The 22,599-nt window shown below is 41.3% G+C and overlaps 1 protein-coding gene across 2 annotated transcripts in view; it reads left to right on the top strand.

Moving 5' to 3' along the window:
* CDH20 (cadherin 20) overlaps positions 1-22,599 on the top strand; it is a 111,780-nt gene that overhangs the window by 74,814 nt on the left and 14,367 nt on the right. For both annotated transcript variants that reach the window (XM_042869127.1, XM_042869128.1), the window contains exons 2-7: positions 2,364-2,731; positions 8,851-9,145; positions 10,802-10,921; positions 14,167-14,334; positions 16,180-16,367; positions 19,565-19,818. In XM_042869127.1, coding sequence (XP_042725061.1) covers positions 2,489-2,731; positions 8,851-9,145; positions 10,802-10,921; positions 14,167-14,334; positions 16,180-16,367; positions 19,565-19,818 — 1,268 coding nt within the window. In that variant the 5' untranslated portion in view covers positions 2,364-2,488. The remainder of the gene's footprint in view (positions 1-2,363; positions 2,732-8,850; positions 9,146-10,801; positions 10,922-14,166; positions 14,335-16,179; positions 16,368-19,564; positions 19,819-22,599) is intronic.

Below are 22,599 nucleotides of genomic sequence, written 5' to 3'. Positions count from 1 at the left end.
TCTGTAAGTTTATATATTCATATCTCAGTACTACCTTGATTGAGGGCTATTGGCCTTCATTGGCTGAATTTAATTGCAGGAGACAACTGGCAACATTAGTTTTCAAATCATGTTTGGGGCATTCACCTACAATATAATTCTCGTTGCCACAGGAAATGCTTCATCATGTTGTGTCACTACTTTTGTCATACAGAGAAAAATGTAACTAATTTGTACAAAAGATGTAGTTCTAAAAGTAAAACTCTAGATGGGATCTCAGCCAGTGTCTCTCTCTGCTTTCCCATCCAATGGCATAGTAAAGACAGTGATGAGTTCTTTCAACACATGGAGAGAGGCGGTGGGAAGCCCCTCCCCATCTTTATTCATCAGTATAACAATGGTTTTCAATAATGTCCCCTTACCTTGGTTGAGAAAACGTGCTCTTGACAACATATAAAGAACACGGTGTATGTACCTATTATGTGATAAGACCTTCAACTTCCTTTCTGCAGTGTAAAAACATTTTGGCCATCAGGAGATAAGGATTAGCAGGACAGAGAGAGGCAAGCACTCCATGCACTGTTGTTCGACTCCTTAGACTGTGAGCATCCAGTAAGAACCTTACCCCTGCCTCTCACACAGGTGCCGGCTTCTTCATGTAATGACAAATACACAGTTTGCTGAGGTCCTTCTATGCTTATATTACTTAGATAAATCCCTATTCTTTGCCTTTTCAAACAGTATTATATAGCTAATATGTAAACACCTAGCAGTTCTGTAAGTTGTTGTGCTTAGAAGAGATCTATCAAGTTCTGTGTTTATAATTTGTCTTTTCTTTGTTGCACCTAACCCTAGGTTTAAAACCTTTCCAGGTACGGACTTGTTAGTTGTTTGTTATGCTTCACAACTTTATTGGCTAGCAGCACTGTATAGTCATATTCCTTCAGGGCTTTATATTTGGAAACATCATTTTGTGTAGAAATCAATCTAAGACAGTTATTTTGAGTTTATTTTCCTTGAGGATATGTATTTCAGAATTAATCTGTCTCTTTCAGATTTCAGTGATCTTTTGAATTAAATTCTGATTTGCTAATTCAGCAGAAAGTAGAGATTTCTGAGGGTCGCAGGACTCCAGTTATACCAAGTTGGATGCTAGAATTTTTTCCAATGTTCTCCTCTCTGTTGAAAGCATTGTATTGTTTCAGCCATCACTTCAAAATACTATGGTAAAAATGTTTATAATACTTTTTCTAATATTTGACAGCTGTCTCCTGCTACTTTTTATTTCCAGGGGATAGAGCGATTAATTAACTATGGAACAGCAGTAAAATGAAATGTATGTTACTTTCTTAATCCTCCAAGCCTAATATGCCTTTCTTAATGAATCCATCTGTCTTGAAGAAAATTGAGAACAGAGTTCTGAAAAAGAGCAGCAACAACACTAGTCCCATAGAGGAGGTATGGAGTATTTTGGAAGAGTAATTTGAGTGCAGTATCACATCATTAAACCCAGCAAAATGGTGAAGGAAAGGGTTGCTACAATCCATAGCCTGGACTGAGGTCACCGACTAATCTGACTTTATGACTACAAAAGATCCTAGACTGATGAGAAAGTGTCCTCTGATAGAGGTCAGCATTCCTCAGCCAAAACGGATCTTTCAGACTGCTGGAGGAAAAATGTGTTAGGACACATCACACAATAGCATGTGACCGTCAGCACTCTGAAACCTTTTGTGGGTTATAAAATGATTAACTGACCATTCAAATTCTAGAAATGTTGCATTTGTAGCAGCAATCAGCTCCTCAGAGAGGAGGCAGCAGAGTGTGAAACCTGAATTCAAGCAGCAGGGAAGGTTTAAAGTATAATTAAAACCAGAAATAACTTGCAGCTGCTAGAAATGAAATTCAAGGTTGGTAATGCAGCAATGTATGTATTTAAGTAGACATGTTTGCATGCACGTGTGTGTAATGACAATGGCAGAGTTCTCAAACAACAACAAAAAAAAAACCTGTTGCAAAAAGTGTTTGCCAGATATTATAAATTTCCAGAGTGAGCAGTATTAAGTATTCTCTGAGGACTTCTGGTCATAAACATTTAGAGTATGCACTTAGCTCATGCCAGTCAACACTACAAAGAAACACTACAACTAAGTTAGCAAAGTAGAGAACTCTTATTTACTGACCAAGTCCTGGTGATTCTTTTATCTGAGGTTCCAGTTCTGCAGCTTATATGGTAATACTCTTCACAATTTCAGAATGCATGCATCCTGTTATTATATTTTTATATTGAAGATTAAATATTTTATAGTGTATTTGCCTATTGAAGAAATTCTTTTACCTTGGGAAAAATAAGATCCTGCTATGAATTTCCTTTAACTTTACAGGAGGCTGTGATTCTCAGAACCAGGATCTCTCTTGGACATTTCAAAGGACTACACACAAGACTTGCTTTCTTCTCAAGGGACCTAAGATACTGTGTTTTGACTTTTAAGTCAGCCCTAGTATACGGATGTGGACTTCAGGTAGAATGAGCAATGCAAAGAACTTGTTTGGACTTGGGGTCTCCTTGTACTTTTGGGGACTGATGGACCTAACTACAACTGTGCTGTCAGGAAGTGCCAGGCCCCTCACTGAAGGGCCAGAAGACAACCTGTCAGACAAGTTGCATCAGCGAATGAAGAGGAGCTGGGTGTGGAACCAGTTCTTCGTTCTGGAGGAATACACGGGAACGGATCCTCTCTACGTTGGGAAGGTAAGAGCTGCCCCATGAGGATGTCTGGTAGAGTACATGCATTTGTGCACATGCAGACCGTGGCAAAACATGGGAAGTTTCTCTAAATGCATTTTTATTCCCTTCTTTCTGGCAGAGAATCTATTCACATTAATTTCACTTCAGCTCCCAAGAGCTTTTCAGCAGTGTCACCTTTAGCCATGAAGAATTTCCTTTTCAAGGTGCTGTCAATATATTTGCCTATTTCAAAGAGATCCGCTGTAACCATCATCAGCTGTAATTGAGGTAGTGTTAGAAAGTCTGCAGTGATCTTTCCAGGGACTCCTTCAATGTCAAGACAAAGCAAGGTTGTATTGACTCGAGAGGATTAGGAAGGAAAGGAAGTGTTTGTGATCATGCTTCTGTCTGTGATCAAGTCAGCTGGAAGATGAAATTCACAATCAAATGAAATAGCCAATATCTCTTGAAAACTGACATTTCAGTTTTTGTTTTCTGCAAATCTCTGAGGTCAGAGTATTTTCTTTCTTACCGCAGCTTGACCCCAGGTTAATTATGTGGACTAGAGAGAAGTAGAAGGATAGAGTGACAGCTTATTAAATACAACAGTACTATTTTCAGATCCCTTACACACTAAGAATATATACATCAGTACAAACATTTGTAAAATTGACTGCTATGCTCACCCTGTCTACCTGGCAGCATTTTGAATTCACTTTACTCCAGCTCCTTGAAGAACACGCTGATGGAAGTCAGGCCCGTAATGTCTGCCATCACAATCTACCTCACTATATCCATCCTCCTTTGTCTTCTTTCCCAACATTTGTAAAGACTCTGAACTATTTAAAGTATCGACCTGCTAATCAAAGTATTGACCAGCTATTCAAAGGCCTATGGGCAGCACTAGGTTTGCATTCATTAAAACCGAGCTGACAGATCTGGGAAGAGTGGGGAGGGTTAGTGTAGTGAAGTGTTTGAACAATGCAAATAAGATTTTACATGTCTAGGTGATGAGCACAGCCTAAATATAGGTAGATATGACAAATTAAGTGAAGAAGTGATGCCAGAAAACAATTCCTTCAGATTTCATTGCTTTCCTGCCAAGCTATCTGTCTGCAGAAAAAAAAAGAATCACAAATCCAAAGGCACATTTTGGACTTGCATTTATCGTTTTACAAATCCACAGAGTTAAACTGTGCCTTCAGTCATACCAGTATAAATCAAAATGAATGCACTGGCTTCAAAGGACCTCCTTCCAATTTATCCTTATGTGACTAACAGCAAGATGTGCTCTCCTTCCTTCCTCCCATAGCAGTGGAATTACTAGTGATTGCCATCAAATGAGACAACATTTGTCTTCATTCATCTCTGTGCCTAACTTTTCAGCTCTTGAGATCCCTATTGATTAAAGAAATTCTTATTTTCATGCAACTTATAACTTTGGAACGATGACCAAACACATTATTTTGCATACTCAATTTCATCTGAAATGAATCCAGATTTGCATTGTAAGCTGAATTTTAGCTACAAGCAGTACTGGAAGTACTCAACTCCTCTTTGCTTTAGACTTCTGGTATTAGGAACACAAAAACATGGCACATCCAGCAGTTCTCTTGAGCTTGTTCCCACTCAGTTCTACTGAATGGGGATAGCAGCAGTGGCATTTCATGGTCTGTATCCACTACATAAACAGCCAAGCTGCCATGAGTGAGCTCTTTTCTACACCATGGTTGGGTCGCAATAGGGGCGAGCTAGGGCTAATTAGCCCTCACGGTTAACAGGGCCAATTAGCCTTATGCACTGACAACCTGCTGGCTAGCTTGTTCCAACAGCCTTCTGAGTCTGTTTCGTGTACACCAACCATCATGGAATTGTGCTGCCAAAATGTCCTTTGGGATCCAAAATCTCATCCTCTCCCATCCCTAAACCAAGCTCAGAGCAGTGGGGTGAGCGCTGCAGCAGCTGCCAGGAGAGAAGGGCCTCCACTCTCTTCAAACGGCTGAAGACGCAGACCCTTGGAAGGAGCTGCAGCCTACCACAATCCATCACCACGCCTGCACCTGAGGGATCCTTAGGAAAGGGGTCAGCAGGGAAGAGGCTGTGGGCTGAATTAATTGTTCTGGCAGGACAGAAATTTTTCATCCCATATCACCCCAGGCAGGCTCAGAAATATCTCGTGCAGAGCTAGACGGAAACGGAGAAGGACTGCGGGCCTCAGTGCCAGCACCAGCCCTTGAAACTGCCCTGGGTGCCTGCTGGACAAACAGAGCTTCCTCTGACCCCTACGACCCACAGCACCCTGCAACATCCTGCTTGCCAGGCCTTGCTTTCATCCACCTGCTTTGCACAGAGCCTGAGGCAGATGGAAACAGCATACAGTGTGGGTCCAGATATATTTACTTCATGCTCTAAAGACATCTCATAAGGGAGGAGCTCCTCTGGTGCTCTTGTACAGCTGTTTCAGGCTAGCTACGTGCTGCTGAAGCAACCTCTAAATAGCTTGAGTCAAGCCCTGGGTACAGGCTTGCCTCATATGATTTTCAAGGCTGCTATAAAAAATGTACTTTCCTATGTACCTGTAAGTCATGGAGCAAAGTATCTATTGGGCAGGGAAATGAAAGGGAACTTCCTGAGGTGAAGTCAGTACAACTTTTGCTTTTCTCCAGTGCTCATTATTCTTATATAAAGTGTTTCAGCTCCAGAAGTTTCCATGTTGCAGATAAATATGAGGCTTGAGCTTTCTTATAGGTAACCACTGTTAGATAGTAGGACGAACTACGGAAACTACAGTCCTTGCATGTGCTGCAGCAGGTACTTTCCACATTTGTCTGGCAAATTAAACTGCTTCAGTACTTGAACTGGAGACAGACTTCACTGCTTTGCAGTGTTGGAGCTTCCCTAAGCCCTATTTCAAAGAGGCATTTGAACCACAGCAACTGAATGAGCGAATAAAATGCCTTCTTTCTACAGACTATCAATACATATTAACAAAGTGCTCTCATGCATCCTCACAAATTCCCCTGCAGGTGTTACCTCCCTGGAAGCTGAGATGGGAGAGCACATCACGGACAGAATCACAGCCATTCAGTGGGTCTGCGTGAGTCCTTCCCTGAGCTGCCCCCAGAAGCACCACTCTCTTGCATGTGCTCTTTGCCAGAAAATGTGCTGTTTAGGTGCAGGTACAGCCTCCTTAATCTTTGTACTGTCCTTATCAAAAGCAGCTCAGGTTGGCACAGGTAGCAATTTCTTTTATACAGAAGAGAAAGCACATTTAAATTGTTCCTACTTCTGAGCCAGCCCCATGGCAGCACAATCTATTACACCACCCATTAAACAGAGCCAGCTTAAAGCTGGATCACCTTTCCAGTACAGTCACTTCTACATACACTCCACCATCATGATATTGGGTTTGTCACTGCAATGGTGTGAGCTTCAGTTTCTGTGGACACCTCATTCTTTCAGATTTATTAGTCTGCATTTATTAAGTCTTTTTCTTTTTTCTTTTTTTTTTCTTTTTTTTTTTTTTTTTTTTTTTCTATGTCTTCAGGTTATATGAGAAGTTACAAATCTGCTGCTAGCATTTCTTATTGCCCAGTCTTAACTGAGACCTTGGTTGAGGCTTTTAACAAATCACAGTTAGACAGAGATCCTCTTGTACTCCTAAATTCTTATTAATGTGCCATGGTTGTTCCTTGTTTTTCTCCCTATATAAATGCTTTCATTCCAAACGAGGCTTTGAACAGAAGGGGTAATTTAACTCATCAGTTTTATTCAATATCTTATTCCAAGTCTTTAGAACTTTTCAGAACATCCGCTATTTTAAAACATGCTCTTTTTCTTTTTCCTTTTCCTTTTTTTTTTTCTTTCTTTATCATTTGTCTTTTCCTTTGGCTTTGCCCTCACTGTGACTTTTTCTTTCCTTTGTCTTTTTTTTTTTCTTATTAAATAATGACTTCTTGATATTCCAAAACATGTTTTCTTCCATCAGACCCAACTCTAAATTCCCCAGTCAGGTCTAACATCTGTAATTATCTGAGCAGCTGCACATACTTACCAATGTGCTTATTCACTAAAACAAATGCCTAAGATGTAGCTTCTGAATCAATTTGAAAACCTACATAGGTCACTCTGAAAGTAATGCCTCCTATTTATTTCCATGCAAACTACAATGGATGCAGAGAGTAAAATAACGCTGTTTGATAGAGCAAATTCTTAGCTACAAAATATTATTTTTCAGCATAGTCACCACTAACAGCTATTTCACCATTTTCACCAGCAATGAACAAACCTGCATGACACGCTTGTAAAAATCTGCACCAGTGTAGGTGAGCCACTGTTTAACAGCTGCTATGAGGGCATTGCTTCTGAAACACACCACTCACCGCCTCAGCGTGCTCACATCCACTGTTTGTTCTCCATAAACATGCAGCAGCCATCAGTGAATGTCACTGGGTGCCATTTTTTCCATATGGAGGAATTCAGTGACATACTTTTGTTTCATACACACTTCCATGTCAGGTGCCATTTGGTCAGACTGCCCCTCTGATGCCATCTATCACACTGTGAAAGCATGTACTAGAATGTTGGTGGGAAAGTTCAGCCTCTACTGCCATACCACCATCATCTGCCTCTGACCTCATGGGCCAACATGAGAAAATAGGAGGCATTACTTTGAGAGCAACTCTTGTATAACAGCTTCCTTCTTTTGGAAGTATGCTGTTTATGAGCGATGACAGTGATAATCCCTGAGCCATGAGTGTTTAGGGCAAATAATGACAACCACTGTTGTTTTTTAAATTAATCACAAAACGCTGTTTCCTGAAGATGTGCCAGTTTGCAATTCTGGCACCTGCGTGAGAAATAATACATATGGCAGTCATCTAAACGTAACTGTTTTGCCAATTTTTTCTGGGCTTGTTCTCCCTCCATTTAGCTGATACATCACCTGAGAGCTGCCAGCATTCCTCCTAAGGCCCGATACAGATTTCTCAGATACAGCAGCCACTGCAGAGACCGTGAGCAAAACGATGAAATGAAGTATCAATTACCTGACAAGGCAGTTGTCACAAGCACTTTAGAGCTTAGCTGTGGCAGATGGGTTCCTGCCTTTAACAATCGTTGTCAGGGCAATTGTTAAAGGTCAACGTGCCACCTAAGTACTCGAATGACTGGGTGTTGGTTGGCTGGTTTGCTTTGTTTTATCTATTCTTTATTCATTTCCAAATACCATAATCACAATTCAAAACAACATTCACACCTCAGCTGTTCCTTCAAGTTCCTCTTGATTGTTGCACCTCCTAACACCACCCTGTTGGTTAGGACTGAAACAGTTCTATATTCTCTGGGCACTGGTCAAGACTTTATGCTCTATTCCTCAAAACCATGGAAGTATCATACTGTTAAGCACTCAGATGGAAGTTAAGTGTTCTGTTTGTCTTTTGATAGTCATTCCAGTATTTCAGAGGAACCAGGTGTTTAACAGAATGGTAGTCCCTGGGATGATTTGTTTCTGTTTCAGATGATAATTTGCACAGCATTTACTTTTCCTCTGTTCTGTTGCATTCCCAGCTATCTGTGGCTGCTCAGAACTAATTAGCAGTCATGCAATAAATCCATTTGCTAATTCTCTAGAATCTCTGGGATACCTCTCATCTATATATCCTACAACAGACACAATGAAACGTTCCTCATTGATTACCTTACCTACTGCTTGACAGTAATTCTTTCCTGAAGATGTAATGGTCCAGCTGAATTTTTCTTGCTTTTCATGGGAAAATTTCAGGGGACTTTCTTTAGAAGACATCTGAATGATGGCACTCACTGAGTAGCTCTCCCATCCTCCTTTCTCCTTGGTTACAAAGAGATTTACTTCATCTGCCTGATATTATGCTACCCCCGCAGTATCTCTCTCCTCCATGAACAAGCATTGCCTATATTTTTGCTGACCTCTCCTTCTTTGGCAGTGAGTCTTTTTCAATGGCTACTGCAACCCGGCAAAGGATAATTCTTGTGCTAAACGAGATTTGAAAGAGGCACAGGGCCTGTTCCTTCACTGTAAAGTTCAGTAAGACCAAAATGCTCACGTGCTTTTGGAAGCTACTTGCCCTGCTCATGCTCTAAGTCAGTCCTGTTCCTTTCTACAGCTCCACTCTGACATGGACAGAGGAGATGGTTCCATCAAATACATCCTCTCAGGAGAGGGAGCTGGCATCGTGTTTACAATTGATGATACCACGGGGGACATTCATGCTATTCAGAGACTGGACAGAGAAGAAAGGTCACAGTATACCCTGCGAGCACAGGCTCTGGACAGACGAACAGGCCGGCCGATGGAACCGGAGTCTGAGTTCATCATCAAAATCCAAGACATCAATGACAATGAGCCCAAGTTCCTGGATGGACCTTATGTGGCCTCTGTTCCAGAAATGTCACCTGTGGGTAAGGCAGATTTTGTGGTTAGAGACAGTCTCCAAAACATCAATTCCTTGACTCTTTGGACTCTATGTTTGCTCCTCATAAAAGCTGCAGGGCAGGAGATCTTCCTCAGGGGTGCCTGGGTGCTGCAGGAGGAATGTAGGCTTTGCACCACCATCAGATGGGCACCTATGAAAGGAAAACATGTGAAAGGGAAATGGAGAGCTGAAGAAAGGTGTAATTTGAGCATGCTATCTGCAGACAACTAGCAGTAACGTAGTGCTGCTTCTCCCCTGCCCTCAGATGGTAGTATAAGTAATGACCATTAGACATCCACTACCAGCCAGGAAATTACGGTTACAGAAACCAATGCAAGTTCAAACTGAGAGCTGAAATGATGTCCAGAAGCCCTTGAAATTGCGTAGACACAATGACAATTTTTAGCAACTTTCCACCTTCTAATCCTGTATGCCTGCACTGAACGCTGTTCAGTCAATCCCAAAGATCCAGTACTGTTTGCTCTGCACTTCTAGAAAGTGAGATCATGCCAAAGACAGTCATTATTGCAGTGTAGCCAGAGGGCAAATAGCATCCTTCTTATCTACACATCAAGATAAACCATTATCCCATTATCATGTGACAATTCTAATAGTCACATTAAGTACTCTTTTTTACTGGATTTTTTTCTTTCTTTTGGAGAGGTATGTTCCTTTTTGGCTCAGTAGCACTATTTCTGAAATAATACCAAATAAATCACATCCTGAAGTTACAGATGTGTTCAACTCCTCATTCTTCAAGATAATGTTGGCATAAGGCTGGAAACAAGTACCAATTCAAAAATTCCTTTCAGAAATAATGTTACTTAATGTTAGCAGGTAGCTTGAATTCATGTTTATTTTGCAGTGTGTATCTAGTAATACTGGATTTGTTTCTAACACAAAACATGATGTAGAAGGCTAAATGCATTCATAAAAGCATTGTCTGACATTTTAAGGAGTCAAAACTCATATATTTCAAACAGTTATGTCTCACCTTCTCCTTCTTCTTGATAAATTACATCACCTACATGCCATTATTAGCTTCAGAGGATGCAGACCTTGAAAACTGACTGAAGGAAAAGTATATGCATCTGTGCAGAGCCCAGAAGGTACTTTTGCAGGGTGTAATCTGTAGTCCATACAACGTAAATTGCAGGGCTACAGAGAGGTTATCTGAGAGATGCATCCCTTCATACTCAGAATTTGTGAACAATTTCCATTCCTTAGTCAACATATAGCACCCATGGACTTCCTGCAGTAATCTGTGATTTCTTCTATAGATGTTATTTGAACTGATTTCAGATAACATTTTAAAGCAAGAAAGGGGGAAAAGAAACAAGTAGCATGTTACTAATAACTCCCTGCAAACCACCACGAAATGCTGTTAGGTCAGCAGTTCTGCACCCGTGCTCCATAGAGTTCTTACTCTTTTATATCTTCTTAAAGATGCTTAATGAATTTATGCCTATTAATTCCTTTAGTGCTATTGAAATACAAATGTGAGCAATAAATACAAACACCACCAGAACCAAATGTAGAGATTTTGTGTGGGAAAACTTGTCAAACATTTTGATATGAACTGTGTACTTTTATCCCACACGGTCTTCGTAATTTATTTATTTATTTCTTTATTTATTGTCAGGCACCTCTGTAATTCAGGTGACAGCAACAGATGCTGATGACCCAACCTATGGGAACAGCGCAAGAGTTGTGTACAGCATTCTCCAAGGACAGCCATATTTCTCTGTGGACTCTCGGACAGGTATGTTATTTCATTTGGGAATGAGCCAGTGTGAAAAATAAATGAAAAAAAAATTAAGAAGAAAGAAGAAGAGGTACGTCGTGACTGGATGCAGAAACTGGACAGCACAGCAGTGTGAGGTGGTTAAAGCAAGAATGTGGTAATGAACTCCAGAAGAAGGACTCTGCAGCAATATGTTCATCTGAGTGACCATATTCTGCTGTTAAGGATGGGGCTTGTTTGATGCTGTAAATATCTTTGTTAGCTTCTATCACTGCAGTGATGTCTTCAGCAGATCTAGTAGGTAACCAAAACTGGAAAGTGCAAGTTGAAGCACGTAGTTATGTGGAGTAGTTTTACCTAAGGGTGTTCTTGTTAATAACCTTAAATTTATCTCCAAGACAATCTCTCTGTCTTGCTTGTTTTCTCTCTCTTTTTCTGTATATACCTAAGGATTATATCCAAAGGAGGAATCTGACAGGTTTTGACAGTTTCTAAAGGGCATCTGTAGTGCTAAGGTCAGAAACTCATAAGACGATAGTCTCTGCTGAGCCTTAGGGGACAAAGTAGGGAAAAAAAATCACTTTGTAATCCATTACTGAAAGTTAGCAATTTCTGGTTAGCAGGTGTATTATCCAAAGACAATGTGCAAACCAGCTCTATGCTATTCAATTAAAGCAGTAACATTTGTTTTGTAATCAGGTTATCAAACATAGAAAAATAAGGGCATAATCATCATTTTTGTTAAGTACTGAATGATTTCTAGGAAAGCAAAGAGGTAACATTCTGCCTCAGATCCAGTATTGATTTAACAGCTGGAGTGCAACTTAGGCTGCAGAAAAGTCCTTTTAGTCCAAAACCATGTACTTGATTGCTTTTTAGCAGAAAAGATCCTCTTTCTCCATTTAGAAATTTCCCAGTCACTTAGACCTGGATCTCTAGACATGAGATCCAGAGCAACCTCTGCGCAACGTTCAGGGTGCACACACTTGTCGTCCAGACACTTGTCATCCAGAAACTATTTTTTCCACATCACAGGTACAGGACTCTAACCAATTTCTCCAATGCAAACCTGCCTGCAGGATTTGATAACCAACAAAATGTGATTGCCCGTCTCATGTTCTTCAAAAGCAGAGATAGAGCATAAGCAATCACCAGTTCCTTTGTAGTGATGCCTGATGATTAAAGCACCTAGGAGTGTGCACGCCATTTCAATGCACTCCTCTGCCAGCAGCCCTTGGGGTCCCTATCCCTCATCTCCCAACATGGCCTTGCTCAAGAACACTGCTCCTGCACTGTTCTGTCATTTACCTCATGTATTTTGCATTAACCTAGATGCAAAGCAATTCAAAGAAAGGCCAAGAGCCTCTGTCCTTTTTCACAGAATAACAGAATCACAGAATCTTAGGGATTGGAAGGGACCTCCAGAGATCAAGTCCAACCCCCCTGCCAAAGCAGGTTCCCTATAGCAGGTCACACAAGTAGGTGTCCAGATGGGTCTTGAATATATCCAGAGAAGGAGAATCCACAACCTCCCTGGGCAGCCTGTTCCAGTGAACAAAGTTTCCAGAGGACTTTCACAGCCTGTTCATGATCAAATTCCCCTAAAAGGTTAAAGATGTGGATTTAAATCCCATCAGGCAGTAGGCAAATGTCCCTGATTTTCTCACATCCTGTGAAACTATTTGGCTGTTATGGAACAGAAAGGACATCATCTCTGCTCTTTACTGTTTTTTAAGAGCCATGTCCAAGTTGCTAAAAGCAATAGTGCCAGTACCTGATTTTGGAGAATCTGAGGATCTGAGTCCTTCCCATAACCATAGAGAAGGCATAAGGTTCATCACCATCCTCAGCGTTCCTTGGCCAACCAATTGCATGCAGCAGCAGGAGGAGGTGCGTGGCCGCTCCTCCAAAGATTACACAGCAAGGTTGTGTATCCAGGTGGAGGGGCCCTGTAGAACCTGTGTTTTACTTTTTTTGTAAAAACCAAACCAATTATGTGCTGGGCGTTTCCAGAAAAGCCAAACCTTTTGGAGGAAGTGGGACCTGGGAGCTGGGAGCAGAGGGCATGTGTGAATCTGAATGGCTTTGAGGGTTGGTATGCTGGACCACAGACCACAAATGCAAGTGCTGATGTCTTCTTTAGATTTAGCTCACTCTCTCTCAAGGACAAGACAGGAGGAGGAATTCTCAGCAAAATATTTGCTTGTAGAGAAAATACATTCCAAAATGCTATGCATTTTCATCTTGTTTCTATTACTGAGGAGTTGAGGAGTTGTTCAACTTTGCAGGATGAGACTCTTAAGGACTCCAGGCAGCAAAATTAAAATAGTGCACTGTGAATTGCCCGGTCCTGGTCGCTATTTCTTTCCTTTTACATTCAGTGATAATTGCCAATGCAATATCTTTTTACTGCATTTTTATTAAACCCATACATTGCTCGCCTGCTAAAAATAAAGACTAAAGGAGATCACTGCAGCTGGCAGTGCCCTGATGCAAGCACCCTGCACGCTGCTCCGTGCAGACAGGGTGGGTGCCTGGGGCTGAGGGGGCCGTGTGGAGGGACACCCTGAATGTGTTCCAGAGTGCAGCCATGGCTTTGGGTGCCGCAGTGTCCGGCAACGCGTCCTGCCCCAGCCGGCTGCTTGCAACCTTCATAAGAGAAGAGCTGCTGCCACCTCACGTCCGCTCGCAGTAGTGTCACCCGAGGAGGGCGACGGCCAACCTCCCCTCCCTACTCTCCCCAGCCTTCCCATAGAATTAAGGACATTTCAGTAGGAAAAGACCTTCAAGGTCAAACTCTAGTTGCCCCCGGCCTAGGTGTCTACTGGACTTCAGTCAGCTCGTCCCAAGGACTCCGTGCAGGAGGACAGCCTGGAAACCTCTGTATTTTTTCTCTGATCCCATTACTTCTACCTTTTATGCAGAGTTTTTTTAGCCTGAGTACAGCCATAATTCAGCGTAGCGCGCTGTGTTCCCACAGTCCTTATCCAGCTGCTGTGGAAGGTAGCGCTTTAATTTTGAATGGACAGCCTGCCCCACATCTGATGCGTTTTAACCGGGCTCCTTTAAAATTCATGCCTTCTGTTGACCTAGATTTAATTTGGGTGAGTTTTACTGTGCCAACAAAGGTGAGACTGAGTGCAGAGTCTTGTCTGATGCTTTGTGTAGGGAGCACACTGCAGAAGCAGGACCGCCCTGCCTCGTTTGTGCACTAACTGCTGTCTCCTTTGTTCCCCAAACCACTTCCCCTTTCAATCTCACAGGCTTAATTAGGACAGCTCTGATGAACATGGACAGAGAAGCAAAAGAGTATTACGAAGTGATTGTCCAGGCCAAGGATATGGGTGGACAGCTGGGAGGATTAGCTGGAACAACCACAGTCAACATCACGCTCTCTGATGTCAATGACAACCCACCCAGATTTCCACAGAGTGAGTATCCACCCTGTCAAGATGGCAAAAAGGGCAGCGCCGCATGACTGCTGTCTGGTCCCATTCCAGCTATTTGCAAACTTGGTGTGGCAATAACGAGAGATGAGCATGATTTCAGATCAAAGGAGGAACTTTCCTTCAGAAAAATACCAAAACGAAGCTTCCAATAGTTTGTCTTTCAGTAAAGGTTCCTGTCTGCCAAAATCATCAAAAGCAACCTGCTTTTCACAGGGTAGAAAATTAATTTATGGGACAACATTTAAAGAAAGAAAGAAGGAGAGCTATTCCAAGGCTGCTCATGGCCGTTGCCTTTAGCTGCTAATAGCTGCCCTGGTTCTCTCTTAGTCCTATCTCCAAAAGGCTGTCTGTCAGATCAGGGCCATGTGGCAGTTCTGGAAGTTGGAAGATAATTCATTCAACACTGCAGCCAGGCCACTGCAGGGAGCGTCTGGTTGCTGAGCTGTCGGCGTCACACAGGCTGTCCCACAGGCTGTTCTCTAGTAAAGATTCCCTTAAACCTCAGCAGTATACAGCTAAACAATAAGCAACGCAACAGCAACAGTCAATGGAATCTGAGAACAGACACCTCCACTCTTAGCAGAAACACTACTTTGTCTTTACAAAGTCTTAAAGCAAGATTTGCAGTTTTTTGCTCTTTTGTGTGTGTGTGTGTTAATTATTCTAGGTCAAATTTACCTACTATATTGCATTTAAAAATCAGACATAAAAATTCAGATCTGTTTGTACTAAATCTTCCAAAGGACCTACGATACATTTCTATTTTTTTAAAAAAGTCAATTTTCTAGTGGCATAGATCAGTTCTCAAGCTATTTTAGTTTTGCCGTTTTTCTTATCTGGATGAGGAACAAAAGCTCCTGCAGTTCTTTTTGTTGCTCTGCTTCTTCTCCATCTGTTTCTGCATGTGGCATTGATATATCAGAACACTCCACAAAGACTAGCAAGAAGCATCAACTTCTACTTCCCTTCTCCTTTGAGAACAACTTACTGAACACATCATCACCAATCCTGTTTGGAAAATGGCATGAATTGTAACTTTGATATCAAAGCCTAGATTAAGGAAAATGAGAACAAATCAAACCCTACCCTTGGTGTTACCCTACCCTTGGTCTGCCTTGTAAAGCACAATAATTGGACAGAGAAAGTGCAGCGAGGATGGTTTGGACATGAAGTAGGATGGCAGGACTGTATTTTATAAAAAGCATTTATATTTTTAAAACATGTAGTTTTAAAATGCATACTTTTAAAATCGCAGTTATTTCTTTAGCTGCTAAGCAAATTAGTGATGTGCTAAATGTGCTCAAGGCCAGGTTTGTAGAGAGAGGTGGTGCATTTGAATAGAGCAACTGTTAAATTTGGGAGAAGGAACAGTCAAACTTCTGAGCTCTCAAAGCACTGCACAAGTTTGTGCAGACTTGGTGAAGGATCCGTGGTGCTCAGCATTTGTGTGCTTATTCCAGTTGTATGTCTTTCCCACTATGTTTCATATCCTGCTATAGATAATAGCTGCACCACCATCTGTGTTAATTGCTCAATTTTTCCATCTGAAGTTCCTGTTTTTGATTTTATTGCTATTTTGAACAGAACCCTGTGAGCAAACCTGTTGGTAAGACAAACACCTGCATCAAACATTCTCTGGCAACTCAGTCTGGCTGTGGTCCGTTAAAGGCGATCACACTGTGCTGTGTCCACTCTGGGAAAGGTCATATTGATTCCCATCAGACTAGGGGTATTATGGCCCATCTTGAGGCACCTTTTGAATTAGCATGCAGTTTCTGGCTCCTTTTCACAGCTTGTTGTTCTGTTTCTCCCTGCTTCTTGTGGCAGAGCACTACCAGATGAGTGTGCTGGAGTCTGCTCCTGTCAGCTCCACCGTGGGCCGCGTGGTTGCTAAAGACCTGGACGAAGGCATTAACGCAGAGATGAAGTACAGCCTCGTGGATGGAGATGGGCTGGATGTCTTTGATATTAATACCGATCCTAATTACCAAGTTGGCATCATAACTGTGAGAAAGGTAGTAAAGTTTCCTTTTTGTAGTAATTTATAGCTAGTGGTCCTGGTTACACTTTATGTGTGCAGTATTCCCCTATGCGTGTAGTAACTTGGCTCCCGTTGCGTGGCAGTAGCCCCTTTCCTGCTATAAAACAGCATTTCTTTAACATTCATTGCTAAAATATGAAAGCAGATCACATTCCTAGGAGCAGCTTTTCAAAAGCAGGGACAGTGCTAGCATAAACATGTCTTTTCCCACCAAAGGAATATTCAGATTTGCTATTTATCTATTTAAATATTCTCTGTAGCTTAATTATCCTACAATGCAAGAAATTAGATCAATATTTGCATTTGAACTATACACATTTTTCACTCCGGTGTCCCACAAACAATAATAAAGCATGCCTTAGAATTATTTATAAACCAATAAAACCAAGGCAGTGTTTTTTTTTTAATTGCTGCTTGAAGATCCATAAATGCTAATTAGGTTGGAAGAAGCTGTTTCTAAAATGGCAGCTGTGAAGCTGCTAGTGCTCGGTACCGCAGGCTATAGAGAACGGAGTAGACCTTTCTGCTTAGACTCCCTGCTACAGGATATTTATTCTACAGTCTTACATAAGTGCAAGAAGTACTTCTAGGTTACGAAATTGTAACCATATTTCTGAGTAAGTGTATGTCTGGTGTACTAATAAGAGAATATATACTCCCTTTAAATAGCCTGGGACAAAAATGTATGCTAAAATGGAAGTACACCTGGGATTGATTTGACCCTGCAAGTCTCTGTGCCCTACAGCAAAGCATTTAAGCATGTATTTATGGTCACTTCTCTCCAACTCTTATTTATGTGCACTAAGCCCTAAAGTTAAGTGTGTGCTTAAATGCTTTGCTAGAACAAAATAAATGTTATAAAGACCTTACTGGAATTTTTCACTTATTTATTGATGAAATAAAGTAGTTTATGTGGAGTACATATGTCAATTAGTGTGACTTCGCTTATCCTAAATACAGCTTTACTAGATGTTAATTTGTACCAGAAGCAGTTATAAAAAGTTTATGACATCAATCATATTGGATATGTACCGACATCACACTGCTCAATCCATCCACTGTATATAAATGTCTCTAGAATGTGATCTATACCTGGCACTGTTTGAAATGTTGCAGTCATCAATAGCCAAACATTGGGAAGTCATCCTTTGGAGCTATGCAACCAAAACCAAAAATTGTCATGCAATTGGTATTGTTAGAAAATAATATCACAGTAAGGGGAAAGAGGGAGAGAGAATTTCTAACACCAGAATGAATTCTTTGAAGAAAAAGGCATCTCTCCTCTCAGCTGTGTGCTCAGCAGGAGGCAGCCATCTTGCCCTCCTCACGCAGTCACGTTGGAAAGAATGCATCCAAAGCAGAAGGTACATGGAAGGCTCAGAAGTCTAAGCCACAGCAATGAAGGAGGCCAAAGCAAACTGAGGTGGTCTGAGCCCAGAATGTGGTGGCCTGCCACGGCTTTAATTTTTCTTTTTTTTTGTTCCTAACTTGAGCACCCTAGGCAAATATTTCCTAACATAGTTGGATTTTATAGCTTTTAAGTCTTTCTGTGCTTTGAGTGAAAAGAGCTTTTTATAACAGCTTTTTGGTTTATGTGCAGTGTTTCTCACACGGTCTTCTTCATGTGAGAATCCAGGAGATAGAATGGCCTCCTTCCTGATACACATTCAGGCAGCTTTGCATTGCACACTTCTTGCCAGATGGACAATAACTATTGCTTGATTGTGTGAATATATTTATTGCTATTTTACAGTGCATTAATACACAATTGGTAGAGCATAATGACTCCATACTAATGGGTAATATATTTGTATATCTACTTGAATTCTTGCTGACAAGTGCTATGTCTGCCATGTCCACTGATTCACCAGGAGAATTAAGTGCAGCAGAAGTAAGTTTTGGATCATCTGCTTGTGCCTCCATTTTCTTGTCCAGCTCCTTGCCCTATCTAGTCATATGTCTTCAAAGTGAAAGAGCTGAAAGGAAAAAGCAAAGGTTTTGGATGAGAACAAGAATGGTCTTACTAGAGACTGAATGAACTGAGAGTGCATGGTATTCCACATACAGCATTCCAATTTGTACAAATGCAGCCACACGTTTTGAAAGCCATCCCTGTACCAAAAATGATATCCCACTGGGCAACCCTGAGAATGGGGACATTTCTTCCCTGGTACAAAGTCTGTCCTGCTTGGAAGGTCTGTGTTAAGTAGATCCAGTTGTGCTGGATTTCAGCATTAATGCTCCCTGAAATACAGAAATAAAGGGCTGTGATCATTTAATCCCTGTATGATTGCTTGTAACTCCTGACTAGTGCTTGGAAAAATATGGCTGTGTCCTCTAAAAATTGCACTTAATCTGGTGAAAAAGTTCCATGCAGTCATTCTTGTCATGTTTTCTCTTATTGGGATTGGTAAATTGCACATTAAATATGAAATTGTCCATTTAAATCCAAGCAGGTTTTAGAGAAGCTCCATTTAATTCAGGGATCTGTAAAAAGGAGCATAGAGGGAAATTAAAGATTTATTTATTGAAAATTTCAGTGTCAGAATCTATTATTTCCATACCCTGGATCCCCAAGTAAATAACTTTATCTAGAAAGGAAATCAAGTTCACGCAAGTACTAACAGATAAAACTCATCTCTTCTTATGCATGCTCTGGGACCTCCTCGTCATGACTGCCACCAGGGCCCATTTCTGAGGAACCAGCTCCTCATATCTTTGCCTGTTTTCAGGTGCTTTCAAACTACCTGTTTCTGCCTGGCTTTTTTTTCGTTTCTGCTTTTTTCCCAGACTAGAATGAAAATGTGAATCACAATACCAGGGTGGTGCAGCCACTCTTCATTTCATTATAGCAAGAAGAATGAAAGAATGCACATTTTAAAGTGACTGCAGTATGAATACATATTGCAAACTGACTTTTTTCAGTTCAACTGTCAAAAATAATTAAAAACAAGATGCAGGCATTGCCACTGCCAGTACAGCTGTCACTCAGCACTCTGTTTCCACCTGCAAATATTAATCTTTATTACCCTTGTGAATAAAGCTCGTTGTAGAGATTTATTATTTACAATAAGAATTAGCTTATGTGAGAGGGCATCTTCTGAAGATTAAAATATGGACTAAATCATGTGATGCAGCTAGCCTAACCATAGATACGATTTTTCTCATTAGCCTTTAAGCTTTGAGAGCAAGAAAAGCTACACCTTGAAAGTCGAAGGTGCCAACTCCCACCTGGAGATGCGCTTCCTGAACTTGGGTCCTTTCCGAGATACCACCACTGTCCACATCAGCGTGGAGGATGTGGATGAGCCTCCTGTTTTCGAGCCCAGTTTTTACTTTGTGGAGGTGCCTGAGGATGTGGAGATTGGGGCCACCATACAGATCATTTCTGCCAAGGATCCGGATGTGACCAACAATTCAATCAGGTCTGTATTTTCTTCTTGTGTCCCCCAGGAGTGTTTCCTGATACCTCTGGTTGATGGACTGGCGATGGGGCTGACGCAGGACAGGTGGGAGGGACTCTTTCTGTCCAGCCTGTTAAAGTCATCAGTGAGTTTAATCAAACAGGATCTCATACTACAAGGGGCCTGGTTACAACTGGCAAAGCAAAGCAGGAGCTCACCCTTGCTTTTTCTGTGGCACACATAGCTAGCATTGCCATGAACTGGTCAAGGCAAGCCCTGACAGCGTAAATTAAAAACAAACTCCAGACCTTTGTGCTTTTGCTGGCACAGTCTGACAACAAAACTGACAGCATTGCTGAGAATCTGCTATAGGACTGAGGGGAAAGTAATGAGCTCACTTCTCTCTTCCCATTCTGTTTCATAACCATTGCTATTTGCAACCTGTCTTTGTCAACAGCTCAAGTGCACAGCTACATTTGGAGTAGTTTGAACGCATACTAATGAGCACACATGAGCCACTGAATTCTATAGTGTTTGGTCAAAGCTGCAGAGCTAAATGTACCTGTAAGGAGTTATGGAAGGTAAAAGGTGTATTTACAGCCTTAGGAGCTGCAGAGCTACAACTCAGAAAGGAGCCATAAGGGCAGCTTTGTGTGATAGCGGTACTGTTTTCCATGGTTGCTGCTGAACCAGCCCAATTTATCAGAGAAGACTGATTTTCTCTGAGGCCAACCCACATACTGGTTTTCACTGCCTGCAGAAGCTCCAGGTGTTTGCAAGTTACTAATCCCAGCAGGTCAGCTGCTCCTCTCACCTGCAAAGTGCTTTGAGTGCTGACCCTGAACCTGTGTTTGGATTCTGAATAGTCTGCACTCACCTATCTGTACTCAGTAACTGGGAAATACTGGAAAGAGTCATAGCACTGATAGTCTTCAAAGAAAGGGAAGTCTATACGAGCAACTCTATGGGCTTCAGCTGAGAGATGCAAGCAGATACAAAGACTGTTTTTCTTGATGTGTTACTGCTGTAATTAAGTTTTTCATCTCTTCTACTTAATATACCCACTTTTTCTACCTACATTATAAAGCTATCCTACTTCTCATGACATTGTTTCAAATTATTGAGTAAAACTAAACTGCTATACTGTCTGCAGCACAGCTTCATTACCCTAAACTTTTTTTCTGCCTGCATCTATTTTGCTGATTGCAGTCTAGCATTATCCAGACACTGCAGCACAAACAGCTTTGTGCTAATCTGCTTTAAATAGTATAGAAATAATTCTGTGGAGTATTGGCAGTGTTCGTTGTTATTTCTAATAAGTTTTCTTTTAGTTTTCTTGAGAGCTTTCCAGTGGCTGCCTGTGATGAAAAAGCATTCTAGAAAGCACAGAAGGCATTGCCAAGGATATTTAAAAACACGTTACACACTGTAAAGATTCCTCTATAACTTTTTTCTGTCCCACCTTTCTTCTTTCTTTCCTTCCCGTCTTCCTCCCTTCCCACTTTCCTTTCTTTTTCTTTCCTTTTTCTTTCTTCCTCCACACCTTGCACATACAAACGTGAATGACTGAGATAAAGAAAAAAAAAAGAATAAGTACTATTTGAATAGCACTTGTAATGCTAACTAAAATGCAAATGTCAAGTATTGCTTCTCCTACTCCTTGCCTCTAATGTGGTTTCCTCCATCCACACCAACTCTGTGTTGTATCAGTCTGGCTATGTTTTGGGCTTGCACAAATTTCACTTTGCACAGGGTAAAACAAAATAAGACGATCCCAGATACCTATCTCATTACATAAGATGGAATATGTCTGAAATTAAAATTGAGACCTGACACGTCCTTTGGCCGTTTTGTCAATTACAGGAGTCAGGTCATATCTCAGCAGCGCTCTGGACCCCCACACTGTAAACTTCCAATTGCTAGAAGTACACCATGATTCATTGTCAGGGAATTTAGGAAGATTACCTCCAGAGTACAATAGAAATGAGTATGTAGGAGCAGGCCTTATTAACAAGACAACATACATGCAGAATCCAGGCTAAGACTCCACCTGTGCTTCTTGACACCAGTGATTAATACTGCACTACTAATCACAAGGCCGTATTCAATTTCATATACTCATTGGCCTTAAACTGTCAGAGGGAAATTCTTTTTATAGTCTCATGCAAAAATAATTATTATAGCAAAATATAGCAACCCTCGTACATATTTCCCAAATAAATCAAATTCCTCAGAAATTTCTTTATTTAAGAAGAGGTGGAAAGAATTGGAAGTGAAAGGGAAGCAAGCCTGCCTTTCCACCCTATTTCATTCTTCTGAAACAGCATAACCTAACAGTACTTTATATCCCAGCTTAATGCATCACTATATAAAGCTGGCATTCTCATTCCAGTGAATGCACTTAGGCTGAAAGGAGAAAATTCAGACAGCAAGCCCTGCTCAGCATCTGTTATGACTAATGCTTTCAATTCCCATCAACTTGGAAGAAAGAACCAAGAGAGAAGAAGTCCAGGCTCTGTTCAAGTCTGTGGCATTTGCATAAACACATGGGTAGCTTTTGCCAGAGGATCTCTTACCATGTTAACATAATTAGCTAGGAAGGCGACTGGTACGAACTGGTGGTAAGAGTATTTGAAGCACATAATTGAGTATGTTACACACCCTGCAAACGTGTCTTTGCCTCCAGTCTTTCATCTGCTGAAGGAAAACTTGATGACTGATGGGAAAACCTGACATCACCTCTTGCAAGGACGTGGCTCTGTCAGTAGGGCAGTTCAGGGTTCAAATGGAGTTAATTCCACT

The sequence above is a fragment of the Lagopus leucura genome, unplaced genomic scaffold (genome assembly GCF_019238085.1).
Source record: "Lagopus leucura isolate 7727_CA_CO unplaced genomic scaffold, USGS_WTPT01 Super-Scaffold_100002, whole genome shotgun sequence".
Taxonomy (NCBI): Eukaryota; Metazoa; Chordata; class Aves; order Galliformes; family Phasianidae; genus Lagopus; species Lagopus leucura.
The sequence above is the reverse complement of the archived record's forward strand: the minus strand, read 5'-3'. Positions and strand labels throughout refer to the sequence as shown.